This window comes from Oscarella lobularis, chromosome 11 (genome assembly GCF_947507565.1).
Source record: "Oscarella lobularis chromosome 11, ooOscLobu1.1, whole genome shotgun sequence".
Classification (NCBI taxonomy): Eukaryota; Metazoa; Porifera; class Homoscleromorpha; order Homosclerophorida; family Oscarellidae; genus Oscarella; species Oscarella lobularis.
Genome location: NC_089185.1, coordinates 314,173 through 339,376, shown reverse-complemented (window position 1 = coordinate 339,376; position 25,204 = coordinate 314,173). Strand labels below are relative to the sequence as shown.

General features: G+C 47.6%; 10 protein-coding genes and 1 long non-coding RNA gene across 13 annotated transcripts; 8 read left to right on the top strand and 3 right to left on the bottom strand.

Moving 5' to 3' along the window:
• The first annotated feature begins 8 nt into the window (after positions 1-8).
• On the top strand, positions 9-1,580 carry LOC136192621 (1-acyl-sn-glycerol-3-phosphate acyltransferase epsilon-like). Its single transcript, XM_065981275.1, has 10 exons — positions 9-237; positions 291-363; positions 411-526; positions 580-635; positions 688-721; positions 772-862; positions 918-1,079; positions 1,134-1,204; positions 1,260-1,312; positions 1,361-1,580. Exons 1-10 carry the CDS (start codon positions 10-12, stop codon positions 1,575-1,577), a joined length of 1,101 nt encoding a protein of 366 aa, XP_065837347.1. The 5' UTR covers position 9; the 3' UTR covers positions 1,578-1,580.
• Positions 1,574-4,921, top strand: LOC136192620 (2-amino-3-carboxymuconate-6-semialdehyde decarboxylase-like). 2 transcript variants are annotated; one of them, XM_065981273.1, is made up of 12 exons: positions 1,574-1,721; positions 1,783-1,827; positions 1,885-1,981; positions 2,070-2,119; positions 2,171-2,323; positions 2,375-2,458; positions 2,507-2,600; positions 2,646-2,741; positions 2,795-2,885; positions 2,937-3,117; positions 3,165-3,295; positions 3,345-3,383. In XM_065981273.1, the coding sequence occupies exons 1-12, from the start codon at positions 1,656-1,658 to the stop codon at positions 3,352-3,354; spliced, it is 1,098 nt and encodes a 365-aa protein (XP_065837345.1). In that variant the 5' UTR covers positions 1,574-1,655; the 3' UTR covers positions 3,355-3,383. The 2 variants fall into 2 exon arrangements, with proteins under 2 accessions (XP_065837345.1, XP_065837344.1); XM_065981272.1 differs by lacking the exons at positions 1,574-1,721; positions 1,783-1,827; positions 1,885-1,981; ... (5 more) ...; positions 2,795-2,885; positions 2,937-3,117 and adding an exon at positions 3,842-4,921 and having other exon boundaries at positions 3,345-3,789.
• Positions 4,922-4,957: 36 nt separating this feature from the next.
• Positions 4,958-9,727, top strand: LOC136192836 (BLOC-2 complex member HPS3-like). Its single transcript, XM_065981571.1, has 22 exons — positions 4,958-6,074; positions 6,123-6,454; positions 6,506-6,648; positions 6,698-6,803; positions 6,854-6,946; positions 7,000-7,199; positions 7,262-7,379; positions 7,425-7,517; positions 7,578-7,674; positions 7,729-7,786; positions 7,844-7,937; positions 7,990-8,070; positions 8,123-8,221; positions 8,276-8,342; positions 8,395-8,429; positions 8,482-8,583; positions 8,638-8,704; positions 8,762-8,958; positions 9,012-9,149; positions 9,205-9,282; positions 9,339-9,414; positions 9,472-9,727. Exons 1-22 carry the CDS (start codon positions 4,958-4,960, stop codon positions 9,636-9,638), a joined length of 3,558 nt encoding a protein of 1,185 aa, XP_065837643.1. The 3' UTR covers positions 9,639-9,727.
• Positions 9,720-10,377, top strand: LOC136192842 (glucosyl-3-phosphoglycerate phosphatase-like). The gene has a single exon (XM_065981579.1). The coding sequence runs from the start codon at positions 9,720-9,722 to the stop codon at positions 10,353-10,355; it is 636 nt and encodes a 211-aa protein (XP_065837651.1). The 3' UTR covers positions 10,356-10,377.
• Positions 10,234-11,493, top strand: LOC136192840 (holocytochrome c-type synthase-like). Its single transcript, XM_065981576.1, has 4 exons — positions 10,234-10,637; positions 10,695-10,972; positions 11,027-11,110; positions 11,181-11,493. Exons 1-4 carry the CDS (start codon positions 10,359-10,361, stop codon positions 11,470-11,472), a joined length of 933 nt encoding a protein of 310 aa, XP_065837648.1. The 5' UTR covers positions 10,234-10,358; the 3' UTR covers positions 11,473-11,493.
• LOC136192841 (box C/D snoRNA protein 1-like) lies at positions 11,401-13,637 on the bottom strand. The gene is made up of 6 exons (XM_065981578.1): positions 12,494-13,637; positions 12,334-12,440; positions 12,071-12,287; positions 11,955-12,023; positions 11,828-11,908; positions 11,401-11,783 (listed from the first exon to the last, which is right to left on the bottom strand). Exons 1-6 carry the CDS (start codon positions 12,562-12,564, stop codon positions 11,483-11,485), a joined length of 846 nt encoding a protein of 281 aa, XP_065837650.1. The 5' UTR covers positions 12,565-13,637; the 3' UTR covers positions 11,401-11,482.
• On the top strand, positions 12,632-17,246 carry LOC136192835 (uncharacterized). Its single transcript, XM_065981570.1, has 9 exons — positions 12,632-12,870; positions 12,929-13,033; positions 13,097-13,198; positions 13,250-13,348; positions 13,399-13,503; positions 13,560-13,658; positions 13,724-13,831; positions 13,893-14,370; positions 14,421-17,246. Exons 1-9 carry the CDS (start codon positions 12,748-12,750, stop codon positions 17,162-17,164), a joined length of 3,963 nt encoding a protein of 1,320 aa, XP_065837642.1. The 5' UTR covers positions 12,632-12,747; the 3' UTR covers positions 17,165-17,246.
• LOC136192837 (alpha-N-acetylglucosaminidase-like) lies at positions 17,237-21,904 on the top strand. Of its 2 annotated transcripts, XM_065981572.1 has the most exons (32): positions 17,237-17,447; positions 17,506-17,624; positions 17,723-17,790; positions 17,848-17,925; positions 17,974-18,022; positions 18,072-18,119; positions 18,169-18,233; positions 18,294-18,348; positions 18,401-18,455; positions 18,505-18,573; positions 18,626-18,733; positions 18,787-18,821; positions 18,877-18,933; positions 18,987-19,073; positions 19,131-19,184; positions 19,230-19,285; positions 19,358-19,411; positions 19,533-19,596; positions 19,652-19,710; positions 19,774-19,821; positions 19,878-19,941; positions 19,993-20,082; positions 20,139-20,222; positions 20,270-20,352; positions 20,404-20,522; positions 20,578-20,681; positions 20,741-20,830; positions 20,898-20,944; positions 20,995-21,090; positions 21,157-21,210; positions 21,279-21,459; positions 21,764-21,904. In XM_065981572.1, the coding sequence occupies exons 1-31, from the start codon at positions 17,237-17,239 to the stop codon at positions 21,430-21,432; spliced, it is 2,424 nt and encodes an 807-aa protein (XP_065837644.1). In that variant the 3' UTR covers positions 21,433-21,459; positions 21,764-21,904. The 2 variants fall into 2 exon arrangements, with proteins under 2 accessions (XP_065837644.1, XP_065837645.1); XM_065981573.1 differs by lacking the exon at positions 21,764-21,904 and having other exon boundaries at positions 21,279-21,622.
• On the bottom strand, positions 18,300-21,082 carry LOC136192843 (uncharacterized). Its single transcript, XR_010671249.1, has 4 exons — positions 19,216-21,082; positions 18,863-19,136; positions 18,655-18,793; positions 18,300-18,589 (listed from the first exon to the last, which is right to left on the bottom strand). It is a non-coding gene; the product is annotated as an uncharacterized lncRNA (long non-coding RNA).
• On the top strand, positions 21,830-23,185 carry LOC136193012 (terminal nucleotidyltransferase 5C-like). The gene has a single exon (XM_065981800.1). It carries the CDS (start codon positions 21,830-21,832, stop codon positions 23,183-23,185), a length of 1,356 nt encoding a protein of 451 aa, XP_065837872.1.
• A 270-nt stretch (positions 23,186-23,455) lies between these two features.
• On the bottom strand, positions 23,456-25,199 carry LOC136192839 (2-oxoisovalerate dehydrogenase subunit beta, mitochondrial-like). The gene is made up of 9 exons (XM_065981575.1): positions 25,071-25,199; positions 24,944-25,021; positions 24,811-24,879; positions 24,620-24,753; positions 24,299-24,563; positions 24,033-24,095; positions 23,839-23,984; positions 23,694-23,780; positions 23,456-23,636 (listed from the first exon to the last, which is right to left on the bottom strand). The coding sequence occupies exons 1-9, from the start codon at positions 25,168-25,170 to the stop codon at positions 23,496-23,498; spliced, it is 1,083 nt and encodes a 360-aa protein (XP_065837647.1). The 5' UTR covers positions 25,171-25,199; the 3' UTR covers positions 23,456-23,495.
• Between the last annotated feature and the right edge of the window lie 5 nt (positions 25,200-25,204).

The following is a 25,204-nucleotide window of genomic DNA, read 5'->3' as shown; positions in this document are numbered from 1 at the left end:
ACCTCCCGTATGCCAGTTATGCTTCTTCTCCTTTCTCACTTGATTTCTCGCTTGGGATGGGTTCCGACGGCCGCTGCACTAGTCGGCTGTTCTCCTCAATACTTTCTCGCTCATCTGCTGTGGAGAGCGATATCGCTTCCCTTTCCTCGACGCGTTTATGAACGAGGCGACGAAATCATGTACGGTCTCTACCAATCAATGGTCATTTTCTTCTTCGAAGCTTACTCTGGCGTCGAGGTTAGAAGAAAAAACAAGATGAAAGTTCTAAAACACTATAAAATGAGTTTTAGTTTGTTTTCCACGGAGACCCAATGCCAGAACATAAAGAAAACGTCATTTATATGGCAAATCATCAGTGCACGGGTAAACGCCAATAAAATTTCACATTTTGATTTTGAATTTGTATCCAGTCGATTGGCTTCTGGTCGACTCCTTGGCAATTCGCCAAGGAATGGTCGGCAACATTCGATACATATTAAAAAGTTCGTTGAAACGAATTCCGCTCTATGGATGGTATTTTAAACAGGTGAAGAACTATCAGTTGGTTGCATTTATCACGTACATTTTGCTACTTGAAAGCATGGCTGTATATATATCAAACGAAAAGCGTCTGAAGATGAAGATACTATGAAAAGGTAGAACTAATAGTATTAATTAAGAGCCAACTGACAGTGTTATTATTCTAAGGAGTCTACTGAGATTTTCTGCCAATCAAACGCCTGTATAAGAACAGATAGAAAATATTTAATATTTTAAAGAGATTTCTCTTAGATGTGGATAGTGGTTTTTCCTGAAGGAACTCGCTTTAATATTGAACGGAAAGACATGATAGCAAAGAGTCAAAAATATGCAGCGGATCACAGTAATCCAAGTCAAACACCCATAATTCTCCTCTTCACTTTTTTAACTTTAAAAAGATCTTGTTCCATTGGACAATGTTTTGATACCCAAGACCAAGGCAATGGAAGCGTGCTTCGATGCTCTTTACGACTACGCTGATGCAGTCTATGACGTCACCGTTGCTTACACTGGCCAATCGGATGAGAATCAAGAGAGAGGTTTACCTCCAAGCATGCCAGGTTAGGGAAACATTATTTATACTATTGATGAGTTTTTGTACTGGGGAGCTCTAGACTTGATGAATTGGAAATGCAGAGAAGTTCATATTCATCTGCAGAGAATTCCAATGAATGAAATACCTACGGTCTTGCCATATGTGGAGCGATGCTATATGAGGTTATTTTTGACCTGATTTTTAGGACAAAGAAGCTCAAATTCAGTGGATACATCAACAATTTATTAAGAAGGACAAGTATGAATTTTAATTAAGTGTTTTTATTCCTATATTATTGTTGTTTAGGCTTTTGAAGAGATTTTATTCAAAGGAAAGTTGGCACGAATTTGAAGATGATGACGTCATTTGCAAGCGACGTCTTCCGTATCCCAAATGGCACGTGATTGGGTCCGTCTGCTTGTTCGCTCTCTCTTTTATTCCATTTTTCGCGACATCGCGAGGACGATCCGTTTATTTTTTGACTGCTATGATAGGGGGAATTGCTACCGTAGTTCTCTCTTAGAAACATGCGGGATCTTCTTGCGGTTGAGAGCTCCCGGACTCGAACGTTGTTTGCGTCCAGTTTTCTCTGGTTACGAGAATGAGTCGTCTGAAAATCGACATTCACAATCATATACTGCCCGAGTCGTGGCCAGATCTGAAGGAAGTGAGTCGAGAACTCGTTAATCGTTGGCGGGAAGTTATCATTATCTCGCGTTCTCGCACAGCGCTACGGCTACGGCGGATGGATACAGCTTCATCATCACTGCAAGGTACCATTCGACGATCGAAATCACGTCGCGCGTCGATTGGATCGAGTTTTCTCGCAGGGAAAATCGAAAATGATGAAAGACGGCCAACTTTTTCGCGTCGTCGAAGACAACTGCTGGTCACCCGAAGCGCGAATCGCCGAAATGAACGAAACGGGTACGAAAATCGAATGCAAAGCGCAGTCATTGTTAGAGAGCCACGCCCATCGATAAATATCACTACAGTATTTATCTTTTGTCGACAGGTGTTACTGTTCAAGCGTTATCAACAGTTCCTGTTATGTTTAGCTACTGGGTACACATGCGCAGTCAAATGTAGATAGTTTATTTTTTAAAACTCTACTAGGCTGAGCCAAAGGATACTCTTGACTTATGTCAGATATTGAATAATGATTTGGCTCGGACTGTAGCTAAGTATCCCACTCGATTTGTTGCCCTGGCAACGCTTCCCATGCAAGCGCCTCAGCTTGCTGTTCAGGAATTGCGTCGTTGTGTCAAAGTCAGAAAAACTGATTAATAATGTATTATATGATTTTAATTTTTAATGCAGGAATTGGGGTTTCCCGGAATTCAAATTGGATCTCACGTGAATGATTGGAATTTGGATGCACCCGAACTCCAGCCTATATTTGCTGTAAGAAAACACTCGATCACATATCTAATTAAATAATAATGATAATAGGAATGTGAAGCGTTAAACGCATCCGTTTTCGTTCACCCTTGGGACATGGATCTTGGAGGAAGAATGAAGAAGTATTGGCTGCCTTGGCTTGTTGGTAAGACATCTTTTAAATAATTGAAATATAATAGGGTTTCTTTAGGTATGCCTGGTGAAACTGCAACGGCTATTTGTTCCATGATTTTTGGAGGGGTTCTCGAACGATTTCCAAAATTGAAAGTCTGCTTTGCACATGGAGGTAAATATTTAATTAATTAATTAATTTGAATCTATGCTCATGGTTTTTTTGAGGTGGTGCGTTTCCGTATACGATTGGAAGAATCGAACACGGATTTAACGTGAGACCAGACCTGTGTGCAGTCGAAAACAAAGTCAATCCAAGGTAATTGATATTACAGTACAAGTAATATTATTATATGATGAATTTTTAAAGGAAATATCTGGGTCGTTTGTACACCGATTCGTTGGTTCACGACGAAAAGGCTTTGAAATTACTTGTCGACGTCATCGGAAAGGATAACGTTGTCTTGGGATCTGATTATCCGTTTCCGCTTGGGGAGCATCATCCGGGCAAGTTGATTGAAAGTATGGAAGATTTTGACGAAGAGCTCAAGGTACGGAAAATGATTTATGACGGGGGCATTTGAGAATTTTGTTTTAGGATAAATTGCTGGCTGCTAATGTTCTCGATTTTCTCAGTTTGGAAAGACAGAAGTACGATCCGAAACTTAATGGAACAAAGAAAAAGAAAACGCCTGCAGAAACGGAGCCTCCTGCAAAGAAAATCAAAACGTAGGACTCACAAATTTTTTTCACATGCACATATACACGTGTCATTTAGCGTGCTTTAGCTTGTATACTTTTTGACGATTTTCGGCTAGATGAAGTGCCATTACGAGGTCCTCGGCGTCGGAAGAGACGCGTCGGACGACGAAATCAAACGATCGTACCGCAAACTCGCGCTAAAATGGCATCCAGACAAGAATTTAGATCGAAACGACGAAGCGACGCGCTTATTCACCGAAATCCAACAGGCGTACGACGTTCTGAGCGATCCTCAGGAGCGCGCCTGGTACGATCGGCATCGGGAAGCGATTCTCCGCGGCGGCGTCGACGACTACGTCGACGATTCGCTCAATCTCATGCAGTTCTTCAGTTCGTCGGCCTATTCGGGTTACGGCGACGACGAGAAGGGATTTTTCGCCGTATTTCGACGAGTATTTAATACGATCGTCGAGGAGGATTCTCCTTTCGACGGTCCTGTGCATTCGGAAGGCGAAGAGAAAGTAAGAATTGAAATTTTGAGATTTGAATTTTTTAATAAGCTTTACGTTTCAGATTCCCGTATTTGGTGATTCTACGAGTTCCTACGAAGAGACGGTCCACGCCTTCTACGCGTATTGGCAAAGTTATTTCACTAAGAAATCGTTTGTTTGGCTGGAGAAATATGACGTCAGACAGGCGCCGAGTCGATGGGCGGCGCGTCAAATGGAGAAAGAGAATAAGAAAGTTCGCGACGCGGCGAAAAAGGAGCGCAACGAGGTGATACGAAAATTGGTTTCGTACGTGAGAAAGAGAGATCCGCGCGTGAAAGAACGACAGCAGGTGTTGAAAGCGAGACAGGAAGAAATTGCGAAGCGCTTTGAAGAGGAGCGTTTGAGACAGAAGAGAGAACGAAGAAAGGAATTGGAAGGATATAAGGAGCAAGATTGGGTTGCCGCCTCTGCTTCGCGTCTTGATACGGAAATGGAAGCGATGGAACGATGGTTGGATGAGGAATTCGATGAGGGAGATGAGGAGGGGGAGGAGGAGAGTCCAGGGGATGAGGATTTGACTGATGACGGGGATGGAGCGGTTGATGATTTGTATTGCGTCGCTTGTGATAAGTTGTTTAGGTCGGAAAACGCGTTGGTGAATCATGCCCAATCGAGGAAGCATAAGGATAGGGTGGCTTTGTTGAAAGCTGAGCTTGTGGCTGAAGATGAGGAGTTTGGTTTTGTTGATGTGGGCGAAAGAGGTGCTGTGGGCGGTGAAGGGGCCGAGAAACTGTCGAAAAAGCAGAGAAGAAAAGCTCGGAAAGAAAAACAGCAAAAGGAAGAAGAACAAGAACAAGAAGATGAAATTGATCATAGTGTTGAACAGGAAGCAGAAGAGGAAATAGCCGTTAAGAAGGAAAAGAAAAAAAAGACGGGTAAAGAGACGACGAAAAGAACTGTCGATTCCAAAGAAGATTCTGAGCTTGAGTGTCAAATTTGCAGAGAAACTTTCCCGTCGCGAAATAAGCTATTTCAGCACATAAAGGCCACCAATCACGCCGTTTTGGTAGAAAAATCTTCGTCGAAGAAAACGAAAGGCAAAGGGAAGAAGAACAAAAAGTAAAAGCAAGCTTTTGGAGAGAATAAATTAATTAATAAGTCACGTGCACGCGCAGTGCTCATCTCTGTTTGCGCAGCGATGGTGAAAGTTCTTCGTTTGAATCAGTTCTGCGGCCAGGAGGTCTTCTCGAGCGATAGCGAGCCCGTCGCAGTCGCCTGCTCCGACCTCTGGCTCTTTCTCGCGACGGCAAAGCGCATCGTCGAAGTGCGAACGCTCCGCGATCCCAAAGAAGCGCGTTCGAGCTTCCAAACGATCGCCACCGTTCTCCAGCTCGCCTACAACGCAAAAGCCGACTGCCTCGTCACCGTCGAAAAGCAGACGAGCCGAAAAGGCGGCGTCAAGACGGCGCGCGTCTATTTCCACTGGGACGTCGCTTCGCCCGCTCAACCGGCTCGAATTCGATTGGCCGGAACGTTGAAACAGGGCCACGTGACGACGTCGCGCTCGCGCAATCAGGTCGAAGTCGTCGAATTGCGCGTCACCGAATCGGCGACGAGCGTCAGTTGCTGTCCGCGCACGGGAAACGTCGCCGTCGCCGGAAAAGCCGTCGTTCACGTTTTCGTTCTACGCGGCGTGGGCGGGGCCGGAAACGCGTTCGAATTCGAGCCCTACGCCGATATTCGTCTGGGGAGTTCGTCGTCGTCGTGTCGAAAAGTGGCGCTTTGCCATCAGTTTGTCGCCAGCGTTAGCAAGGACGAAATCACCGTCATCAAGTTGAATTTATGTCAACGAGACGACTCGAGAGCCGCTCAAGATCAGCGTCTTTTTCGCGAAAATTCCGATGGGGAAGAATTGATTATTTGTGATTTTTCTTCCGCAACTGCTCGCAATCATTCATTGGCTCCTCTGTCGTCGTCGCCGACTCTCGCCTTGCCGCAAATTGATTTGGCAAAACAGCGGAAATCTTCGTCTCAAAACGAAACGGTTTCCGGTCCGCGTCGAGTTTTTGGACCCGTCGATCGCATCGCCAATTATTCGATAACCGTCGATCTGGTGAAAAACGTCGTCGACGATTACGTCGCGCTTTACGCAAGCGAGGATAGTCGAGAATCTATTCTAGAACGCGTTAAAGGTCGCGAGCCGATTGAGTGCACAAGCACGGTGATACTCTACGAGAAATACGCGGCAAAAGACACGGGAGGATCGCTACACTCCCTCCAATTCGTCCCAACATATAGAGTTTCCAAAAGCAATGGTAACCTTTATTAATTAATAATCAATTAATTATCCTTATACCTTATAGGTGTTTCGATGTCGTCTCAATTTCATCCGCTTCAATTTCCTCTTCTCCCCGACGACTCTTCTCGCGTCGAACTCGTCGGTCTTTCCTGCTTCGTCTCGGGACCTCGTCAAGGCTTCATGTACGACGTAAAGGGGGAAACGGACCTGATATCCGTTTATCCTTACACGCATCACGCCGTCGCCGCTTCCGTCGGCTCTCACTTCGTCCAAGTCGCCACTCTATCCGGACTCGAGTCGTACACGTTGAGATCCTTCGCCAAAGCCGTGCAAACTCAACGAGAAATTGCGAGGGACGTGTCACCTAGCATGGTTCTCGATGAGCTATTTTATCAGGTGAGAGAGTTGCTGTTTTGGGGAGGTCTTGGGTCCACGCGCCTCTGTTAGATTTGTCCGCCTGCTGACGTTTCGATTTGCCTTATTGGGATGCATCCTTTTATTGGGCTGTGCAAAGTGGCGAATGCCGGTGATTGCGTCGTGTTGGTGTCAAAGGCTCCGGAAGCGGAGAAATCTCGGCCCGACTTGTGGAGGTAGGAAATGCGATGGGAAGAGTGGCGTCGAAAATAATTGCGTTTGCAGTCGAAGCATATCCAAATTGCTACAACGTCCCAGAAGTGCCGACTGCACGGAATGGGGTGTTTATATATTGAAAAGTGCTACAGTATCGAGCGTCTACACAGAAATGGTGAACGCCTTAGAAAAATAATAAATTATTCAATTGCCTATTGTTTTTAGTCTGAAATGAGTTTATCTTTGCCCGAAGTATCGGGTAATCTTTCCGTTCGTCATCAGCTACTCTGCGAGGCGAACATCCTTTTGAGAATGGAGGTGAATATTCGATTAATTAAATAATTAATATCGAAAAATATGGTTCAATGTAGCTAAACGAATCTCACGTGCAAAGGAACGTTATCGAATACGAGGAGAGAAAGCGGGACGGAGAGCTGAGCAAGCAAAAGGAACGTCAGAAACAGCGATGGCGTCCTCCGTCTCTTCGCCTTCTTCTCACGAAGGAGGAGGAGGAGGACTTGCTGGAAAAGTTAAAGGAATCAGTGATCGCTTTGGGCGACATGTGCTGCATGTACGAAAAATTAATAGTTTAACAGTTATTTGAATAGTTTCCGTCGTCGTCGTCGATTTTAGCCCGGGAAGCGCGTGTCCGGAGCACGCGAAGATGTACTACAACTTGGCTGGATTGTGTTTGCAGGACGTTGTGCAGAGAGCCATCAAGCGGCTTCAAGATATTGAGAAAAATGATCAGGTACGCGTTTGCTTTGCGAGTGAGTTCGTCTCATTGCGTGGTCAGGTGCCAGAGAAGATGATTGGTTACGGAGAGGGGCTTTCTTGTTATCTTATGGAGCCTCTATTCTCTCAGTCTCCATTTCCGAATCTAGATGAAGTGCGGGAAGAACTTATACATATATACGCATACGTCGAATTTTTTAATTTTTTACTGTAGAAAATGGCTGACACTATTCTGGAGATTGTAGCAGAGGGTGATTACAGCAGGCTGTCGGATGTGATTATGGACTCTCGTTTGAAGACTTACTCTACCGGTAATTGTCACATCGTCATAGAAATATCACGTAGCAATGTGCCATGCATTGCAGAAAGAGCTGTTCAACTTTTATATGACTCCTTTCGAGGGGATCATCCGGTGAGCAGAAGGTGAGAGCATAAAATTAGAACTAAGAAATACAATGCTGGTCTTGTATTGGTTTCTAGTGAAATCGCTTTGAATAGCGTCACTTTGGCTGTTCTTCATTTGCGACAATGCGAGGTAGACTTGGCGCAGAAAGTGCTCAAGTCTCTCGTACTGGTATAGCGCACACATAACGCTATTTACGTGTACTTGCAAATATTCGTTTTAGCTGGACCTTTACTGCGTCTGCGTTCTAAAACCCCATTATTTGATTGACTTTAGCGACAAACAATTGACTCCTCTGGGACAGGCACGCAGTTAATTATAAAATTCCGATTATTTGGTAATAGTGTCCTGCTCAGCTTTTGTGTAAACACGAGACCGACGTGTTTATGTCTGTAATGGTTTATTTTGTCGACGAGAATGTTGTGTCACTGAAGGATTGTCTGAAACTACTTGGGGTGGGTGTGTGAAGGGGGGGATGGTATTTTGATCATATTTATTTTTTAACAAAGGTGTCAAGCGAGGACGAACTTCACGATAAAAAGTATGCGAGAAACTTTTTGGAAGCCGTTCTTTGCAGTAAGCAATAACGCTAAAAAGGCTAATGAGAGTCTACGCAATGTTTCCATAGGTAGCGAGAAAGAAGAGCACCTTCCTGTGGCAATGGTAAGAATGACGTAGTGGGTTAATCGAAAATTATTAAGTTTTGGACAAATAGGAAGCACTTGCTCGAATTTACGTGCAATGGCTGCATTACCACTTGGAACTCGTCGTCTCCTCCTCTTCTTCTCCAAAGCTGACGTCTCTTGAATTTAAAAAAGCAAGAGAACAAAGGACTTAAATTTTATTATTTTTCTAAAATGTTACACAACAGGTTCCATCTGCTTCATCGTGCTTTGGTGAACGTCCCACTTGGCTCGACGATCTGGGCCCACTAGCAGGTACTAAATATAGGTACAGTAGTCGTCTTTCCTTTTGAGCTCTGGGGTTTTTCTCAGGCAGCGGCGCGTCGACGGCTGATTTTGTTCCTCGCGTTCATCACGTGGGAAAGGCGCCGTCGAAAGAGAAGCACTATCGTCCTCGATCTGCTCAGGCGGTGGCCGATCTGCTCGATTTGCACGCCGGGAGAAAGAGGGAATCGCCGGCACTGAAAGCCAAAATTTCTGATAAATATCAGGAGCTGGTCAACCTTCAGGTGCCTCGTCCCCGGCTCGATGTTTTATTTCTTTATTTGTCTTTTCTGAGAAGGCTTTGCTGTGTTCTCCGCTCTCCTCTGAATCGTTGGCTCGGATAGTTTTGAGTGAAATTAGCCGGCAGTCGAACTGGCAATCATTGGACGTTTCGCTGCGTCTTCTCTGCTTGCCTCTCACTGGATTCAAATTACCTGTAAACGCGTATCGGCTTCGATGCATTAGATCCTTGCATCTGGTTTTTCTCCTAGGCCGTTGATCTTATCATTAGAAATTATCCAAAGGTTCTTCTATCCTACTGTCTTTTCATTCACTTGGATAAAGATCAGGTTAGTAGCTAGTAGGTAGCTAAGGAAGTCGTGTAGATAGACGCATTTGTCTGTAGTGGCAGCACGTACTTGGCAATCTCCTTAGACTGTGCGGAGAGAAGGACAGCCGTGATTTTGTCTATTCCTACAAATGTAAGTGGTACCGGGGGGCGATGGGGTCGACGTACGCACGTGTATCTGTTTGCGCAGCGTGTCTTGAATATTTGGCGGGTCATCTGCAAGTGCGAGATTTTCTGACGTTATTGCCAGCGTCAGGTCGTCTCGAGTTCTTCTTTCCTTTTTTGAAGAGGAACTGCACTGTCGCTATTGCCAATTCTCTCAAGACGAGCATCACCGCCTCAATGAGGAAAGATTAGTGAATTATATTTTTTGCTGTTGTTGCCAATAAGCGAACTTGAAGAGTTGCAAAGAATTGCGTTTTCTAAAAAAAGGTTTATATGTCACATCCGGGATCTATGGAACTGCTACCCGAAAGTCTGCACAACAGCTACATTCTTGTGCGTCACGGACAAAGCGTAGCTAATAAGCTAGGAATTATTGTCAGCAATCCGGACGTCGGCGTCATCGATTACGGTTTGACGGCAGAAGGAAAAGAGCAGGCATTGAGAGCTGCTGCAGACGTCAAGCGACTTGTTGCAAATCTAGCCGATGTCGTCATCGTGACGTCAGATTTCAAGAGAGCTTTCGAGACGGCTGTCTTGATCAGAAAAGACTTGGAGGCGAAAAAATCGATTGGTGTCACAGTCACTGCGTCCAAAAAATTGAGGGAGCGATTTTTTGGAGAATTTGATATGGGAACGAATGCGAATTATGAGATCGTTTGGAAAGAGGACGAAAAAAATAGTGGTCATTCTATGCGTGGTGTGGAAAGCGTGGAGAGCGTGCTGCGAAGAGGAATCGACTTGGTGACCGAATTGGAAAGAAAGTGGAACAAAAAATCTATTTTGCTAGTTGGCCACGGCGACACGCTGCAAATATTGCAGACCGCCTTTCTGAAGCAAAATTCGCGAGACCACCGATCATTGCCACATTTGAACACTTGCGAAGTGCGACAAGTCTACGTCAGAGAGTAAAAAATGTCCATTCAAAAGAGCAGCACGTGGGACCTTTTTATCCGGGAATTCAGAAAGGGTTTATCTCGGTCCATGGGCTCTCTCTATTCTTCCCAAGATCATTCTTCGCCCGTCGGCGAACTAAAGACTAAAGACAAAGTGGAGGCAACTCCTTCGGCGACGAGCAAATGCCCGATCGATCACAATTCGCCTCCTCCGCTCGAAAATCGCTGTCCGGCGACGAACAAAAAAGAATCAGGATGCCCAGTGCTAACGAGAGGAGACGTAGACCCGAGAAACATGGTACGTTACAAAGAGAAAAACGGAAATGCGAAGCGTATGTTACGTCATATATTTCAGATGCCTCCCATGTGCAACGAACCGGTGCCGAATCAACCGATTCCGCTATCGATCGAAAGACAACGATCGTCGATACCGAAAGCGGGCGACGAAACGGACGGAGAACGCTGGGTCTACCCATCCGAGCAGATGTTCTATAACGCGATGATACGAAAGGGTTGGAAATGGGAGAGCGAAGACGTCAGCAGCGAGGACATGGAGAACATCATTACCATTCACAATACCAATAATGAATGGGCGTGGCAGGAGGTTCTCAAATGGGAAGCAATGCATGCGGAGTAAGGGGGAGGGGGAGGGGGAAGAGGGGCACTATTTATGACGTATTGATGCAGTAAATGCAAAACGCCGAAATTGAAGAGTTTTCGTGGCAGAGCGAAAGATTATTCGCCACGTGCAAGGATACGTAGTCTAATGGGGTAAATAAATAAATTAATAAATAAATAGTCATAAAATGATTATATAAATTTCATTTTGTGTCTACTTTAGCTACGAGCTTCCCTTTGATCGTCACGACTGGGTCGTCGATCGTTGCGGTCGCGAGGTTCGTTACATCATCGATTATTATAACGTCAACGAGGCGAACGATCGACGCAAGACGTTCACGCACATGGACGTTCGGCCGGCGTTGGATTCGTTTCAGGCTGTCGTCGATCGAGCGAAAGTGGCGTGGTGGAGATGGCGGTGGAGCGCGTCGAACAACGAGACGTCTGCCAATGAGCTTCAAATGAAAGTAGAGGACATTAGGGACGAGCAAAAAGCCCAATCTCAAACTCAATAAAAATTTATTCTCATGAGTTTATTATACAGGTATCTTCTTCGCTATCTTCAGATTCTGTTTCTGATTCTGACTCGCTTGATTCTTCTTCTTCTTCTTCTTCTGTCTCTTCCTTTGAATTGGTCTCTAGTTTGTATTGGGACAGTTCACTGGGAAGTGCTACAATCAGGGTCGGATATTCGACCAATGTTTTGTTGCGTAGATTTTCTCCTAAGGATTGCGTGAGATCCAGTTTGAAATACCGAATTTGATTCGCCGGTGAATATTCGTTGCGCAGAAGCAAACTCACTTCGGACTTCCAATACATTTTAAGTCTAAATTCATCAATTATATTAGCTGGTAAGAATATCGTGCTTGCCTGTGCGTGAGAATAGGATCACCCTTTTCCACGTTGATGTACTTCTCCAGGGCTTTATTTAGCAGTGTATTTTCATGTACTCTGAAGAAAAGGTATATAAACTATTACTCTTATTCTAAATTATTACTTGTCATCTACGTAGTCTGCTTCTGCACGGGGAAAATGCCATCGTATTCTCCAATGAATTGACTTTGTTCTACTCAGAATTTTGCTACGTCATCAATCGTGACGTCGTGTGTTTACCTCGTTGAATAAAAGGACGTGTTTTCCGATCGTTTGCTGAATCCCTTCGGCAATCGTCGAAATTTGATTCCTCTCGTTCGCGCGAACTTTTCCAAGGCGTCTTCTCTTGGAGTCCACCATGATTTTCGTGCTCGAAACGGTCGGCGAGCCACAAAAGAGCGATTTTCTCGCGACGATTTATCAGCCAATCGATTGACTTCTTCCAGAAAACGATAGTCTGGAATCACGGTGAGAGATGACGGGGTAACTGAATCTGAATCTACCGTTTATTAGATCGGCGTCGGTGAACGCTTTCAGTGCTATAAATTTCGTGGGATCGCGTTTGCCCTCGCACGAGAATGTCTCCTTGTGGTTTTTGACGCAGCGAAGGCTGAAGCGAGCCAAGTGAGATGGACATTATATTTCGAAACTGTTTGGCTTTACCTACAAGTCGATCGTTCGCAACTGGGGCACTTGTACTTCGAAGCATTTGGACACAAACAGCACGAAGTCATTTTGCGTACCTAGCCTAACGTGCGCCCGGCGAGTGACGTAAAGTCACGATGTTGCAACCACCAGCAATCACAAGACCGACCCTAAGGAATGAAGTACGGAAAGTGTAGCTCTAATAGCGTTAGGTCGCTTTGCAAGAGCCAGTATCACATCGCGCGGCGAAAGAGCTACTACGCTTCAGCGAAATGTCGCTCGATCGTCTCAGCCCGTCCAAAGAGCTGATCGAACTCGTGAAAAGAAGACTACAGCCCAACACGAGCCCAGAAGGCGACCCACTGTGGAAGCAATTCGTCGCGCAATCGTGCAAGGCAAGAAGAAGAATGTTTTCGCGTGCATGGGCGTATTTTTTCATCGCATTTCGCGCAGGACGAATCGGTATTGAACATTCACAAGCTCGCCGCCGAAGGAAACGTCGACGCGCTTGAACGCGAACTCGACTCGAATTCCCAACTCTGTCTCAACGAAGACGGGGTCAGCAAGAAAAATAGAAGAGTCGATGAACTACGTAGGTACTAGCGTTCAATTTTTACGCAGAACGGACTCTTGCCCCTACACTGGGCGGCAGCCTGCGGCGAAATCCGCTGTCTCGACCTACTCCTGAGACCCGAGTACGCCGGGCGCTATTCGGATCGTTTGGTAGGGACGTATATACCCATTTTCTACGACGCCGACCGTTCTATTCGCCAGATTCACTCCGCTTTTCTACTGACTGCCGAAAACGGTCACTTAGAGTCGGCGAAACGTTTTCTATTTTCGTCTCGTGTCGACGTCCTGCTTCGAAATGAGGTTTGCGTTCGCGAGCGCGCTTTTTCTCCTTCTTCAATCGTTACTTTTAGTGCGGAGATGCGTCCGTTCATTTTGCGTCACGGTTCGGGCGTACGTCTTTCGTCGAATTCCTCTTGACACTTATGAAAGTCCCCATTGATCATCCCACCTTTTTCGTAAGGCATCAACCATCGTTATCCGCGTGTGCGACTCGCTGACGCTCATTTTTTAGGGAAAGTTTACGCCTCTTCACGAAGCGGCGAGACACAGCCGATCTTCGGTCGTGGAATTTTTACTCCGTCAAAACGCCGATCCGGATGTAATGTGCCAGGTACGTCAGTTGATCCACGCGTCCACGCGCAGCTCACGTGAAGTGCGCGCGCGTTCCGTGTTCAGATTGGGCGCACTTCGCTAATGATGTGCGCCGAACGTGGGGATCGAGCGTCGAGAGATTGCGTCAAGCATTTGCTCAAGTACGGAGCATCGCACTTGGCTCGAGACAAAGTAAGATATTTTGCGGAGGGGCGAAACAGAAAATATATTCAGGGTGGGGTCCTTCCTTCAGCGTGGGCGAAGCGTTTTCGACGTGGCAACCGCAACGAATAGCTTAACTCTCTTATATCACGGCGCCATTCCATTGACGACGGACGATGTGAAAAAAATGGATCAAAAAATCAATCTCGACCTAATTGAGCAAAATCGAAAAATTCTCGTCGCCGACGTCAAGTCCGGAAGTATCCCAGTGACGTCGAACGACGATTTGCTTCAACTTGCCCATCGACGACTGCTGGAACTCCAACAGAAAAAATTCAAGGACGACGACGGGGTTCTTCTCACGTGGACAGCAGAAGTCGTTCATCACGTGAGCAAGAATTTCGTTTCAATTGGACAAAGTCGATGCGTCATCAATCGAAGCGAGGACCAAATCCTACTGAAGTACCTCCAATGCGTCACGGAACGACAGCAAAGCGGGCAAGACAAACTAGAAACCGTTTTTGTCTACGTGACAGACGATGGCCGAATTGACCTGGCTGGAAGCATAGGTACAAACGTTAAGAGACGGCCAACAATGCCTATACTATTAAATCTGCAGGCATTCCATCTGCTATTCGAGCGCAAGGGCCCGAAGCGATTCGTGCCTATCGACGGGCTCTCGAGAACGGATGCGTTCGCGAATATCGCGTCCAAGTGATGCTCGTTGGCCAGTTTGGTGCCGGAAAGACGTCGTTGAAGGATTCGCTGCTCGATCGCGCTTTTATCGACGACAAGCTGAGCACGGTCGGACTCGAATGCGACGGAGAAGAATTCGCTATCGATCGCAGCAGCGTCGCCAATTGGCGGAAAGTCGACGGCGTCGAGGATCGCTACGACTCGTCGACCCAATTGGCGAAAATTATTCATGAGACTATGTTTAATAAAGACGTCGATGAGAATATGGACAGTGGCGTGAGCAGTCGTACGTCGTCTATTGGAAGTAGGAAATCGTTGTCTGGGGCGAAAAGACGTTCTAGCAATTCTTCTTCTTCGTCTTCTCTTTCGACTTCGAAAACGTCATCTCCGTCGCTATCGAAAAAGGTTTCGTTTGCCGACGACGATAAAGGAAAAGACGTGGAGGCGTCTGTTGTCGATCGGCAGCTCGATCGCACGCTGCCGCCCGACGTCGCTCGTAAGTTAGCCGACTTCATCAACGGAATGAAAGCGAAAACGGAGAGCGATCACGTAACTGTCACTCTGACGGATTTCGGCGGGCAGAAGATCTTTTATAGTTCTCACTTGCTCTTTCTTTCGCCGCAAGCAATCTATTTGCTCGTCTTTCGACTCGACGAGGATTTACGGGATCCGGCGTTCGAGCACTTTCGGTACGGCACGTCGCCGGACGAAGTAATCGAAAGCAAAGAGTCGTCCGATCGGCGAATCGACTACATTGAATTCTGGGGAAATTCTATTCGTTCTCTAGCCGTCGACGACGACGACGACGACGGCGAAATGTACTCGTCGCCTCCCATCGTTCTCGTCGGCACGCGAAAAGACAAATTACCCGTGCCGGAGAAAGAAAGAGACGATGAGGCTCGCCATCGGATGGAACACGCATACGAAGCGCTGGCAGGCAAATCATTCGAAAAACACATCACGGGAACCGGTTTCGCGATCGATAACACGCGCTCCGGTAGCGACAAGGGCGGCGATCCCCAAGCGGATCGCTTGCGAGCGCACATCGAGAAAGTAGCTCGAGGTTTGCCCCACGTTGGAACGCTGATCCCCGTCGCGTGGCTCAAGTTCGAGGAATACGTTCGCTTGTCCGTCGCCGACGGCAAAGTGTACATGTCCTTGGACGAAGCGCGTCGCGATGCGATTAATTATTGCGACGTGTCGTCGACTGAGTCCGAGTTTCGCACGATGATGTCGTTTTTGCATCGGCAAGGCGTTCTCGTCAATTTCACCGACGTCGAATCGCTCGCCGATCTTGTAATACTGAATCGTCAGTGGCTCGTCGACGTGGTGAAGCAGATTATCACTGCGTTGCCGAAGCTGGGCGACGACGCCGGTAAACTGCGCGACAAGTGGCGTCACTTCAAGAACGGCTATCTTCACGAGCGTCTGCTTAGGCACATGCTGCAGAAAAACGGCGTCTGCACGAAGGATTTTCTAGAGCGTCACTACAAAACCCTCGTCGAAATTCTTCTCCGCTTCGATTTAATTTGTCCGTGCGTCGATCCTAGCGACGACGACGGCACGTTCGTTTCTCCCGATGTGCGGAGGAAAGAAGCGGAGGTGACGCGTCGGAAAGGCGATGACGGCTCTCGCTCTCGTCGCCGTTACAAAGACGACGATCTGCTCGCGTCTCTACTTCAGAAAGGCACCCAGAAACGCTGCTATCTCATTCCAGCTATGCTTCGTCCCAAACCAGAGAACGGCCAAGTCTTTTACACTCCTCGTCTCACGGACACCGAGCCGCTTTTCTACATTTTTTCTTTTCTTCCCGAAGGCGCTTTCTTTCGGTTGATCAGTCGGTGCAGTTTTCGCTTTCCCGGCCAATCGACCGTTTATCGGTATTCGTGCAAATTCAAGTTGAACTCGGAGCTGAGCCTGTTTGTTTTTCTCGTCGAAAGCACCGTTAAAATCGTCGTGCAACACTACCGCGAAGATCGAGCGCCCGGCGCGGACCCGTGCGTTGAAGCGCGCGAGTTCATCGAATCAACGTTGAGCGATTTGTCGTCGCAGCCTGGCTTGCCGAGGCTCTTCTATCGACGCGGCGTCAAGTGTCAAGCGAAACGCCAACGAAAGCCTTCGTGCGCCCGTCACGGAAATTGCGACGAAGCAAAATGCGTTCACTACGTCTGCATTCCCGACGACGATGACGACGACGACGAAGCCTTGCATTGTCGCTCTTGCGACGGAAGAATGGAAAGGAGCACCCGGTTGAAATTGTGGTTCGGTCAAGAAGATAAAGCAGCGGCGAACTGCTGTGTCAGTACTAATGAGGAAAATTCCGTTGAAGATGACGCCGAGAATTACCGTCAGTGGTTTAAGAATTCCACATCGCTAGATGCAGCAAAATACAGCGTGCTTGAAGCAGTTGTTGAGCGAATGGACATGCCCTTGCCCGTGGCGGCGGATTGGCGTTCGTTGGCCGGGAAGTTGGGATTTACTGTAGGCGACGTGCAGAAAGTAGACACGGAAGCAAGTCGCGGAGGCAGTCCCACGCGGATTGTACTAACGCAGTGGAGCACTCGCAAGGAGGCAACGATCGGTAAACTATTGGAAAGCCTGTATGACTTGAAGCGGTTTGATGCTCTTCAAAGCGCTATCGATGCGCTTGAAAGAACGTCATCGTGATGACTTTATTAACGGTTTTTCTTTTTTTTTTCTTTTTCCCGCCCTCCTTTGTTATCCGGGCAATATCGAATAATGGCTTCGACGTCTTTCGTTCTTGTCTCTCTCCTTTTCTGTGCCGTTTCGATTGTCGCCGATCCGGCACCTATTGCCGATCAGCAGAAAGCAGTCCAAGGTCTCATCGGGCGTCTTATTGGCGAAGAATACGTGGAGAAATTCCACTTGGAGCCGATAGCGCCGACATCGGGCGGGCGAGACGTTTTCGAGATCGAATCCGGTCCTCAAAGTGCTTTCAAGTTGCATGCAGTCATGAAACGCAGCGCGCAAGGTCATTTTTCTCGCAGACGGCCAAATAACGCTTCGCGGAAACAGCGGCGTCGCCATGGCGTCGGGACTCTATTGGTATCTCAAATACTACTGCTATTGCGAAGTATCGTGGGGAAACAACGGCACTGGAGATCAGGTGAGGCGTAGGACGTACACTCAATTCGAGGGAGTGAGCTGGGGCTCCTCCCTATATGTAGTTTGCTTTCGTTTCTTATATTTGGGTTTTCTTGGCAGTTAAATGTGCCCAGTCCGCTGCCACAGCCTACAGAGAAACTACGCGTGGAAAGTCCGGTTAAATACAAGTAATCAATGATATTATAGTTTGGTAGACAATCCAGCCAATTTTTTTACTTTGACAGGTACTACATGAACGTTTGCACTGTGTCCTACTCGATGGCTTGGTGGGACTGGAATCGATGGCAAAGAGAAATTGACTGGTATGTCACATCGTACATTAGCAGATGAATTATCACGCGCGATTGTAGGATGGCACTGCAGGGAATCAATCTCCCCTTGTCATTTACCGGCCAAGAAGTAGAAAAATTAAAAAATTGGTTTTCCATATTGATTTTTGCATTTTCAGTACATTTGGGCTAAAGTTTTCATGCAGATGGGTCTCAACGAGTCAGAGGTGGGGGCAAAGAAACGTCAAGTCTGTATGATTTTCTATTTTTTCCAAGTTGGATGAATACTTCAGTGGTCCTGCTTTCCTGGCCTGGAACAGAATGGGAAATATGCGTGGATGGTAATAGTGCGCTATTTCTTTTGTGTAACAAAACTACGTATATGGTATATTATTATTAAGGGGTGGTCCTCTGCGCACTAGTTGGAGAGAAAAGCAGTACAATCTTCAGAAACAGGTTGGTCTGGATATCTATTAATTTTTGCTCTAGAATTATTTTTATTTTCTAGATCCTCGCACGTCAACGGGAGTTTGGAATGACGTCAGTTCTTGCAGGATTCTCAGGCACGTTATATTAGAATAGGTAAAGGTGCCACTTAAAGTGATTAAATAGGTCACGTACCTGAGGCGTTGAAGAGGATTTATCCCAATGCGAATTTGACCCGATCTCCCGACTGGGGAAGTGAGAGATATTGACTCTGTAAAGAAATACCTTTTAAACGTTTTTTATAAAGGATTTAACGATACGTATTGCTGTGTTTACCTATTGAGCCCCATCGATCCGGAATTCCAAACCGTGGCGAAAGCGTACGTCCAAGTACAAACGCAGGAATTCGGAACGGGTACACGTAAAGTGAAAGCAAAGCAACTCAATGTTTATCTGAATTTTTTTAAGATCACGTCTACAATGTGGACACGTTCAACGAAATGGTACAAAGTGACTGCGAGGATATATTTGTGCGTGTGCTCACCGATCTCTTCGAAGAATCCGGCTTCGTCCGATCCAACGTATTTGGCGGAGGCCAGTGGCGCCGTTCTAAAGGTTCCCCCTAGCCTCCTCCTTCTCCTCTATAGAAACGAGATATTGATTTCCAGGGATTGCAAGCTGGGGATCCCGACGCGATTTGGCTGATGCAAGGCTGGCTGTTTCGTTCCGGTTTCTGGGGTCCAGCTGAAATGAAAGTAGGATAGACTCTTCCTCTTCTCCGACCCGATCCACTGTGGCTTCTTCCTCTTCAGGCTTATCTGAATGCCATTCCAAACGACAAGATGATTATTTTAGATTTAGCCGCGGTACGACGACTCGATCTTTTATTATTATTACCTCGTCTCTTCTAGGAAACGAATCCGATTTGGTCGAAATCGGACTCTTTTTATGGGAAGCCGTTCGTGTGGTAGGACGCTTCATAGAAACGACGGCGACCCTTGAACCGTCAGTCCTTCGGGGGGTCTTTTTCCCTCCCCAGGTGTTTCCTTCACAATTTCGGCGGAACGCGTGGGTTATATGGCAACCTGTCTCGGTAAGGAATATGCACGCGTGTCTAAAAGTAATGGGGGGAAAGTACAGGGGTCGTCGCTTTGCGTGCGGTTTGTTATGTGAACTAAGGAGGGCGTAGTGTTTATAGTTCCGTCCTCCTTTAGAATCGCTACTGGACCGCTGGCCGACCGCGCTGGAAGCACCATGGACGGAATAGGAATAACGATGGTGCGTTTATTAGTCGTCCGCGTTCGTCTGTGCGACGTGGGGCTACCGGTTTCAGGAAGCCATCGAGCAGAATCCTGTCGCTTATCAACTTATGCTCGAGATGGGTTGGAGAAGGTGAGGTGACAAAGGGAGCGTAGATGTCTGTGCTAATTGCCGTCTGTGGCTTTGTTTTTGCAGTGAACCGTTTGACCTGGGTGTATGGCTTTCGAACTATACTCGTCGAAGGTGGGGTTGTGGGTGGAAGTTTGATGCATATCGTCACGGTTTTTTTTTCCATTGAGGTATGGAGTTTCCAATGATGATCTCACAGGAGCGTGGATGATATTGATGAACACGCTTTACACGGTGAGTTGACGCTACGGGGGAGGGAAAAGAGACGGTGCGAGTGTAATGTAGATTCCGAGCACGTCAAAAAGTCAAGTCGAAGTGAGACCCGCAATTACTATGGGCACCAATTACGGACCAAATACGACAGCTCTAGTCGAGGTTATCTCTTTAAGTAATTTCCTGCTTTTGATGCACGGTTTAGCCGCATTGTGCAGGTTTGGCGTTTGTTTGCAAAAGCCGCCAGTGACATCAAACCGACCGGACCTTTCCTGTATGACCTAGTCGACGTCACTCGACAGGTATGATCTGATTCTTCGAAAAATCTGACTTTGTGCTGTTTCTTCAGGCTCTATTGAATCTTTTTACCGACTTCCATAGTATCTTTATGGTTTCGTATCAGCGCTATCAGACGTACCACATGAATTCCAGGTGCTGTAGATACAGATTGGCCGCGTTTCTAGTTTGCATCTTTTTTCATAGTACGGAATTCGATGGAATCATCGCCCAGATGTTGGAACTGATTCAAGACGCAGACAAGATTTTAGCCACAGATGTGAATTATTTACTGGGAACGTGGATAGAGACGGCTCGCTCTTGGGGTAAAAAAAAACAAAAAAAAGCGGAAGAGATGACAGAACGATTTTTTTGCTATAGGTGACACCGACGACGAGAAACGCGAACTAGAAATGAACGCTCGCAATCAGGTTACGCTTTGGGGACCCCGAGGCAATATCGAAGACTATGCTTCCAAGAACGGGGTGGGTCAAATCTGCGCGTGTGCGCGTCGTCGAGAGAAAACCGATCGCTTTTGCTCTAGTGGTCGGGCTTAGTTTCAGACTATTACAAATCTCGCTGGACGTTGTTTATCGACCGTCTGAGTACTTCCGTTCACGACGGCACTACCATGGTACGTACTGTATGACGAAATGGGAAAGATAGCCTGTGGGAAGAAACGCCTCTCTCTGTTCGTCCAGGACTTTGATAAGTACGAAGCTGACCTTCTAGCCATGGAACAGGACTGGTAAGAAGAAGGACTTTCTTCGCGTTTCGGTGAATGCTACGACATCGTAGGAGTTACGCGTCGAAGAGCTTTCCGACTGAGCCAGTTGGAAGTACGATTCCGTTAGCACAGGATTTGGTTAAAAAATGGGCCACCTGTGATTCCGGGTACGGACACTAGGACTTTCTCGTTTACTCCTATATTAGCCTTGCCGTCCTTCTCACCTTCGTCAGGTACGTCACATTCCAGGACACTGACGCGCCCGGACATGATCTCTTATTGGGAAAGTACGATTACGCTAAGGCCGCGCCCCCCGCATGCACACATATATTCATTCCCCCGCTCGATTCGATAGGCAGTTGTGGACGAGAGACGTCGAGCAGTTGAAGATCCTCTGCGATTGCGATTATCTGTGCACGGGATTCAATTCGAACGGCTACTTGAAGAACGATACCTCGTCGTCGACGCATCAACATTCGAGCGGAACCGTTCTTTACGTCAAGGCGTGATCACTCCCGGACCGTTTTGTGTGCGCGGTAAGTACAAGCACTTTATATGCTGTTTTTTGTTCTGTTTGTGCGCGTGTGAGTGTTGGCTTTTGCTGCTTTTTCTCGTCAAGCGCGTTTTCCCTGCTCTTCTTTTCCCCGCTTCCTTTCGCTGGGTATTTGGGATTGTGACATCATGCGAAAGGCGAGGAAAGTGCGCGCGCACGCGAATCCTCCGAACCCGTTTCATCCAATGGGATGGCGCGATATAATTTCTGTCGTTACGGCTTTGGACCAATCAGCAGGCAGAATACGGGTGGGTATATTAATCGTTGCGTTGTTCCCCTGCTGACAGGGTAAAGAGCAGGGGAGCCGAAGCCGACCACTGTTCCGTCACAAACGTCGTCGTAGAAGCGAAGACATGCCGGCCAAGTCGATGGATTCGAAGAAGACGCTTAGCTGCGAGCAAGTTCGCCGTCTCGACGGTCTCCTTCGCGAGAAATACGAAATCCACGGCGTCGGTCACTTTCCAACACTCGAACTCGAGCCGCGCAACCTTCTCGCGCTCCTCAAGAAACGCCTAAAAGCGACGGCATTCGAAAACGTCCGAATTCGCCTGCACGGCAGCGCGGCGAGCTACGTCGTTCGCGAAGCGGACGAAAAAGACTTCAACGATCTCGACTTTCTCTTCGACGTCGATCTGACGAACGACGTCGATTTCCAGCACATCCGCGAAATCGTTCTCTCGAGTCTCGTCAATTTCATGCCGGTCGGCGTATCGACGGCGCGTCTGGGCGCGTCGACTCTCGAAGAAGCGTACGTCGATAAAATGGTCAAAGTATTCGGCGATTACGATCGCTGGTCGCTCATCTCGCTTCGAAACAATCGCGGGCGAAACGTCGAACTCAAATTCGTCGGTCGCATGCGTCGACCCTATCAATTCTCCGTCGATTCGCTTCAAATCGATCTCGATTCGTATCTCGCCTACACGAGCGCTTCGTCGCCGCCGCTCTCGCCCGATTTCTACCCGTCGGTCGACGTCGAATCGATGTACGAAGAAGACGACGTCGAAACGGTGCTCGATCATCTCGATCGAAAAATCGTCGCGACGAAACGACCCGAAGAAATTCGCGGCGGCGGTCTTTTGAAGTATTGTTCGCTCGTCGCGCGCGGCTATCGTCCGACGGACGAGTGCCGAAGCTACGAGCCCTACATGTGCAGTCGATTCTTCATCGACTTTCCGGATATTATGGAAATTCGCGTCCAACTCGCCAACTATCTCGACGCGCACTTTCGCGTCGACGATTCGGCGGCGGCGCCGCGCGATTTTCTCGCGACGCTTCACGCCGTCGTCAACAGTTCGACCGTCTGTCTCATGTCGTACGAACGTCGACAAGCGCTTCATCTCATACGAAGTCTGGCGAGTCGATTCGGCGACGAGGACGTGGGTGGCGACGCGACGACGCTTCCTGGGTCACCTGCTTCGCTATCGCCGCCGCCACATCATCGACTCCGGTCGCCTCCCACTCGTCAGATTCGCCCTGGAGGAAGCGGAGGAACGCGAACCAAACAGCGGTTCTATGGCGACGGCGGCACCGGCGGCGGCAATCGACGTCACTTTTATCCTCATCGTCGCCCGCAGCCGCCTCGCTTTGAAAACGGTAGCGGTGGTCGTCTAGTTTATGGGCCGGTAATGTCGTCCGGGGACGGCTGCCTTGTGTGGCTTGTGCCCGTTGACACGCCAACGCCGACTCCCGTTTATCAAATCGACTTCTGACGGGGGCCTCTTTGCGCTCCGGAGGGGAAAATTCCATGTTTCTCTACCTATATGTATCTCCCAGGTTCCTTTGAACGTGTTAGAAACGTTAGCAGGCAAAAATAGTTCTCTATTTAGCACTACGTGCGTAAAAAATTAAATAGTTTACATCGATCTTATGTATTCGTATATTGGATGCGCCTATAAAGTAAAAGATGCGAGAACGTTGTACGTGGTGCATGACGAGTTTGTAGTTTGGTGATTGGCAGCGAGAGAGAGAGAGAGAAGGAATGATATAACGAAAGAGAATACTATTATTATCTGTTCCCAATTAGTACGCTGCGAGGGTTTTAAGCGCGTCAAAGCAACGATATTTGTTTGGTACGTAGAACGGTTCGTGAACGTGCGGGAAAGGCGTGTCCCAGCCGCAGACTCGAGCCACGGGAGCCTCCAGGTGAAGAAAACATTCCCCCTGTTATGTAAACTCATGAATAAGATAAGAACAGCTCATTGCCTAAGATGAGTCTACCTGCACAAAAGCGGCTATTTCAGCTGCAAAACCGTTCGTCAACGGCGCCTCGTGACTCACCAGCAGTCGCCCCGTTTTGGATACTGACTGGAAAAGAGAGAAGCTTTTAGTAAGTAGTACCAACTACATGCTGATTTTTTCTTGCTTTGCAAATTGTTTCTGTGTCCCACGGGTAGATCGTCCGCAAGTCGATCAATTCACAGGAGATGCCCAGTTCCTTTTCGGCCATCCCGCACACTTCCCGCAACACGTGCACCTGGTTTCCCCAGCCCACAACGGTCACGTCCGATCCTGCAGGAGTAAACAATAGTAGGACGTAAAGCAAATAAACAAATAAACCTTCTCTGAGAACTTCGGCTTTGGATAGGGGAATTTCGTAGTCGCCAACGGGCACATTTTCAACTAAGAAAGCAAGGTGATGATGTTCTGGCTAAAGGAAGCGAAGCGTCCAGTGGAGGTATGATAGTACATAAACAATAGGGAAGTCAAGGGGTGAATGCTAATATCTCCCACTATCCATCCTCAGTGGAAGAAAAGGGTAACCCAATACTACAATAGGGAAGTCAGGGGGCGGTTGCTTTATTAAATAATCCTCACTATCCAACCTGCTTGACGATACAATATCTTTGGTTCCATAAAAATGACTGGATTCGGATCTCGTATTGACGCCAAGAGAAGTCCTTTTGTTTGTATGGGGCTCCTTGGCATGACGACTTTTAGTCCGGGCGTGTGAGCAAAGTAGGCTTCCGGACTTTGAGAATGGTAGAGGGCTCCGTGGCCAACGGCACCGCAGGGCATGCGTACGGTCAAAGGGCCGCAGTTAAACATGCTTCCTGATCTATATCGATATTTGGCAGCTTCGTTAACTAACTGGATACAGTGCCAATGTACTATAAATTTAAATTTATTTTCCGTGGTTTGAAAACCTGGTCAAATGCTGGGAATACATAATCGGCAAATTGAATTTCTGCTATGGCTGTTGCTCCAGCAGCCGCCATACCGATACCAAATCCGACTATGCCCTGCTCGGATAAGGGTGTACTAAAAACCCTTTCTTTCCCTGCATTGATATAAATTAAGAAGTGCACATTTTTGACGTCATTTTTGGCAAACCAACCATATTTCTCTGCTAGGCCAACGGTGCATCGGAATACTCCCCCAAAGTGAACGTCCTCGCCGAATACGACTGTAGAAAGCAAATGCGTGTGAGCGAATGTCCGTCTCTCGGCTCAGGCGGGCTGTCCTCTCACCTGCCGTGTCGTCCATTGACAAAATCGTATCCAGCGCGTCTGTGACAGACTGGAAAAGATTTTTCTGCGTCGTCGGACCTGGAAGACCAAGTTCGGTAAGTGTAGCGGAATTTGGCGACGTGGTTACCCCAAGAGGGGTCCGGTTCGTCTGCGACAAATGCAGTCGATGCAGGTCGTCTAAGCAGCAGCCTAAAACTGAGCGGTCGAAATCGAGCGAAAAGAGCCATGTCAAGGTCGGACTATCCGGGAGGCGTTTATTAT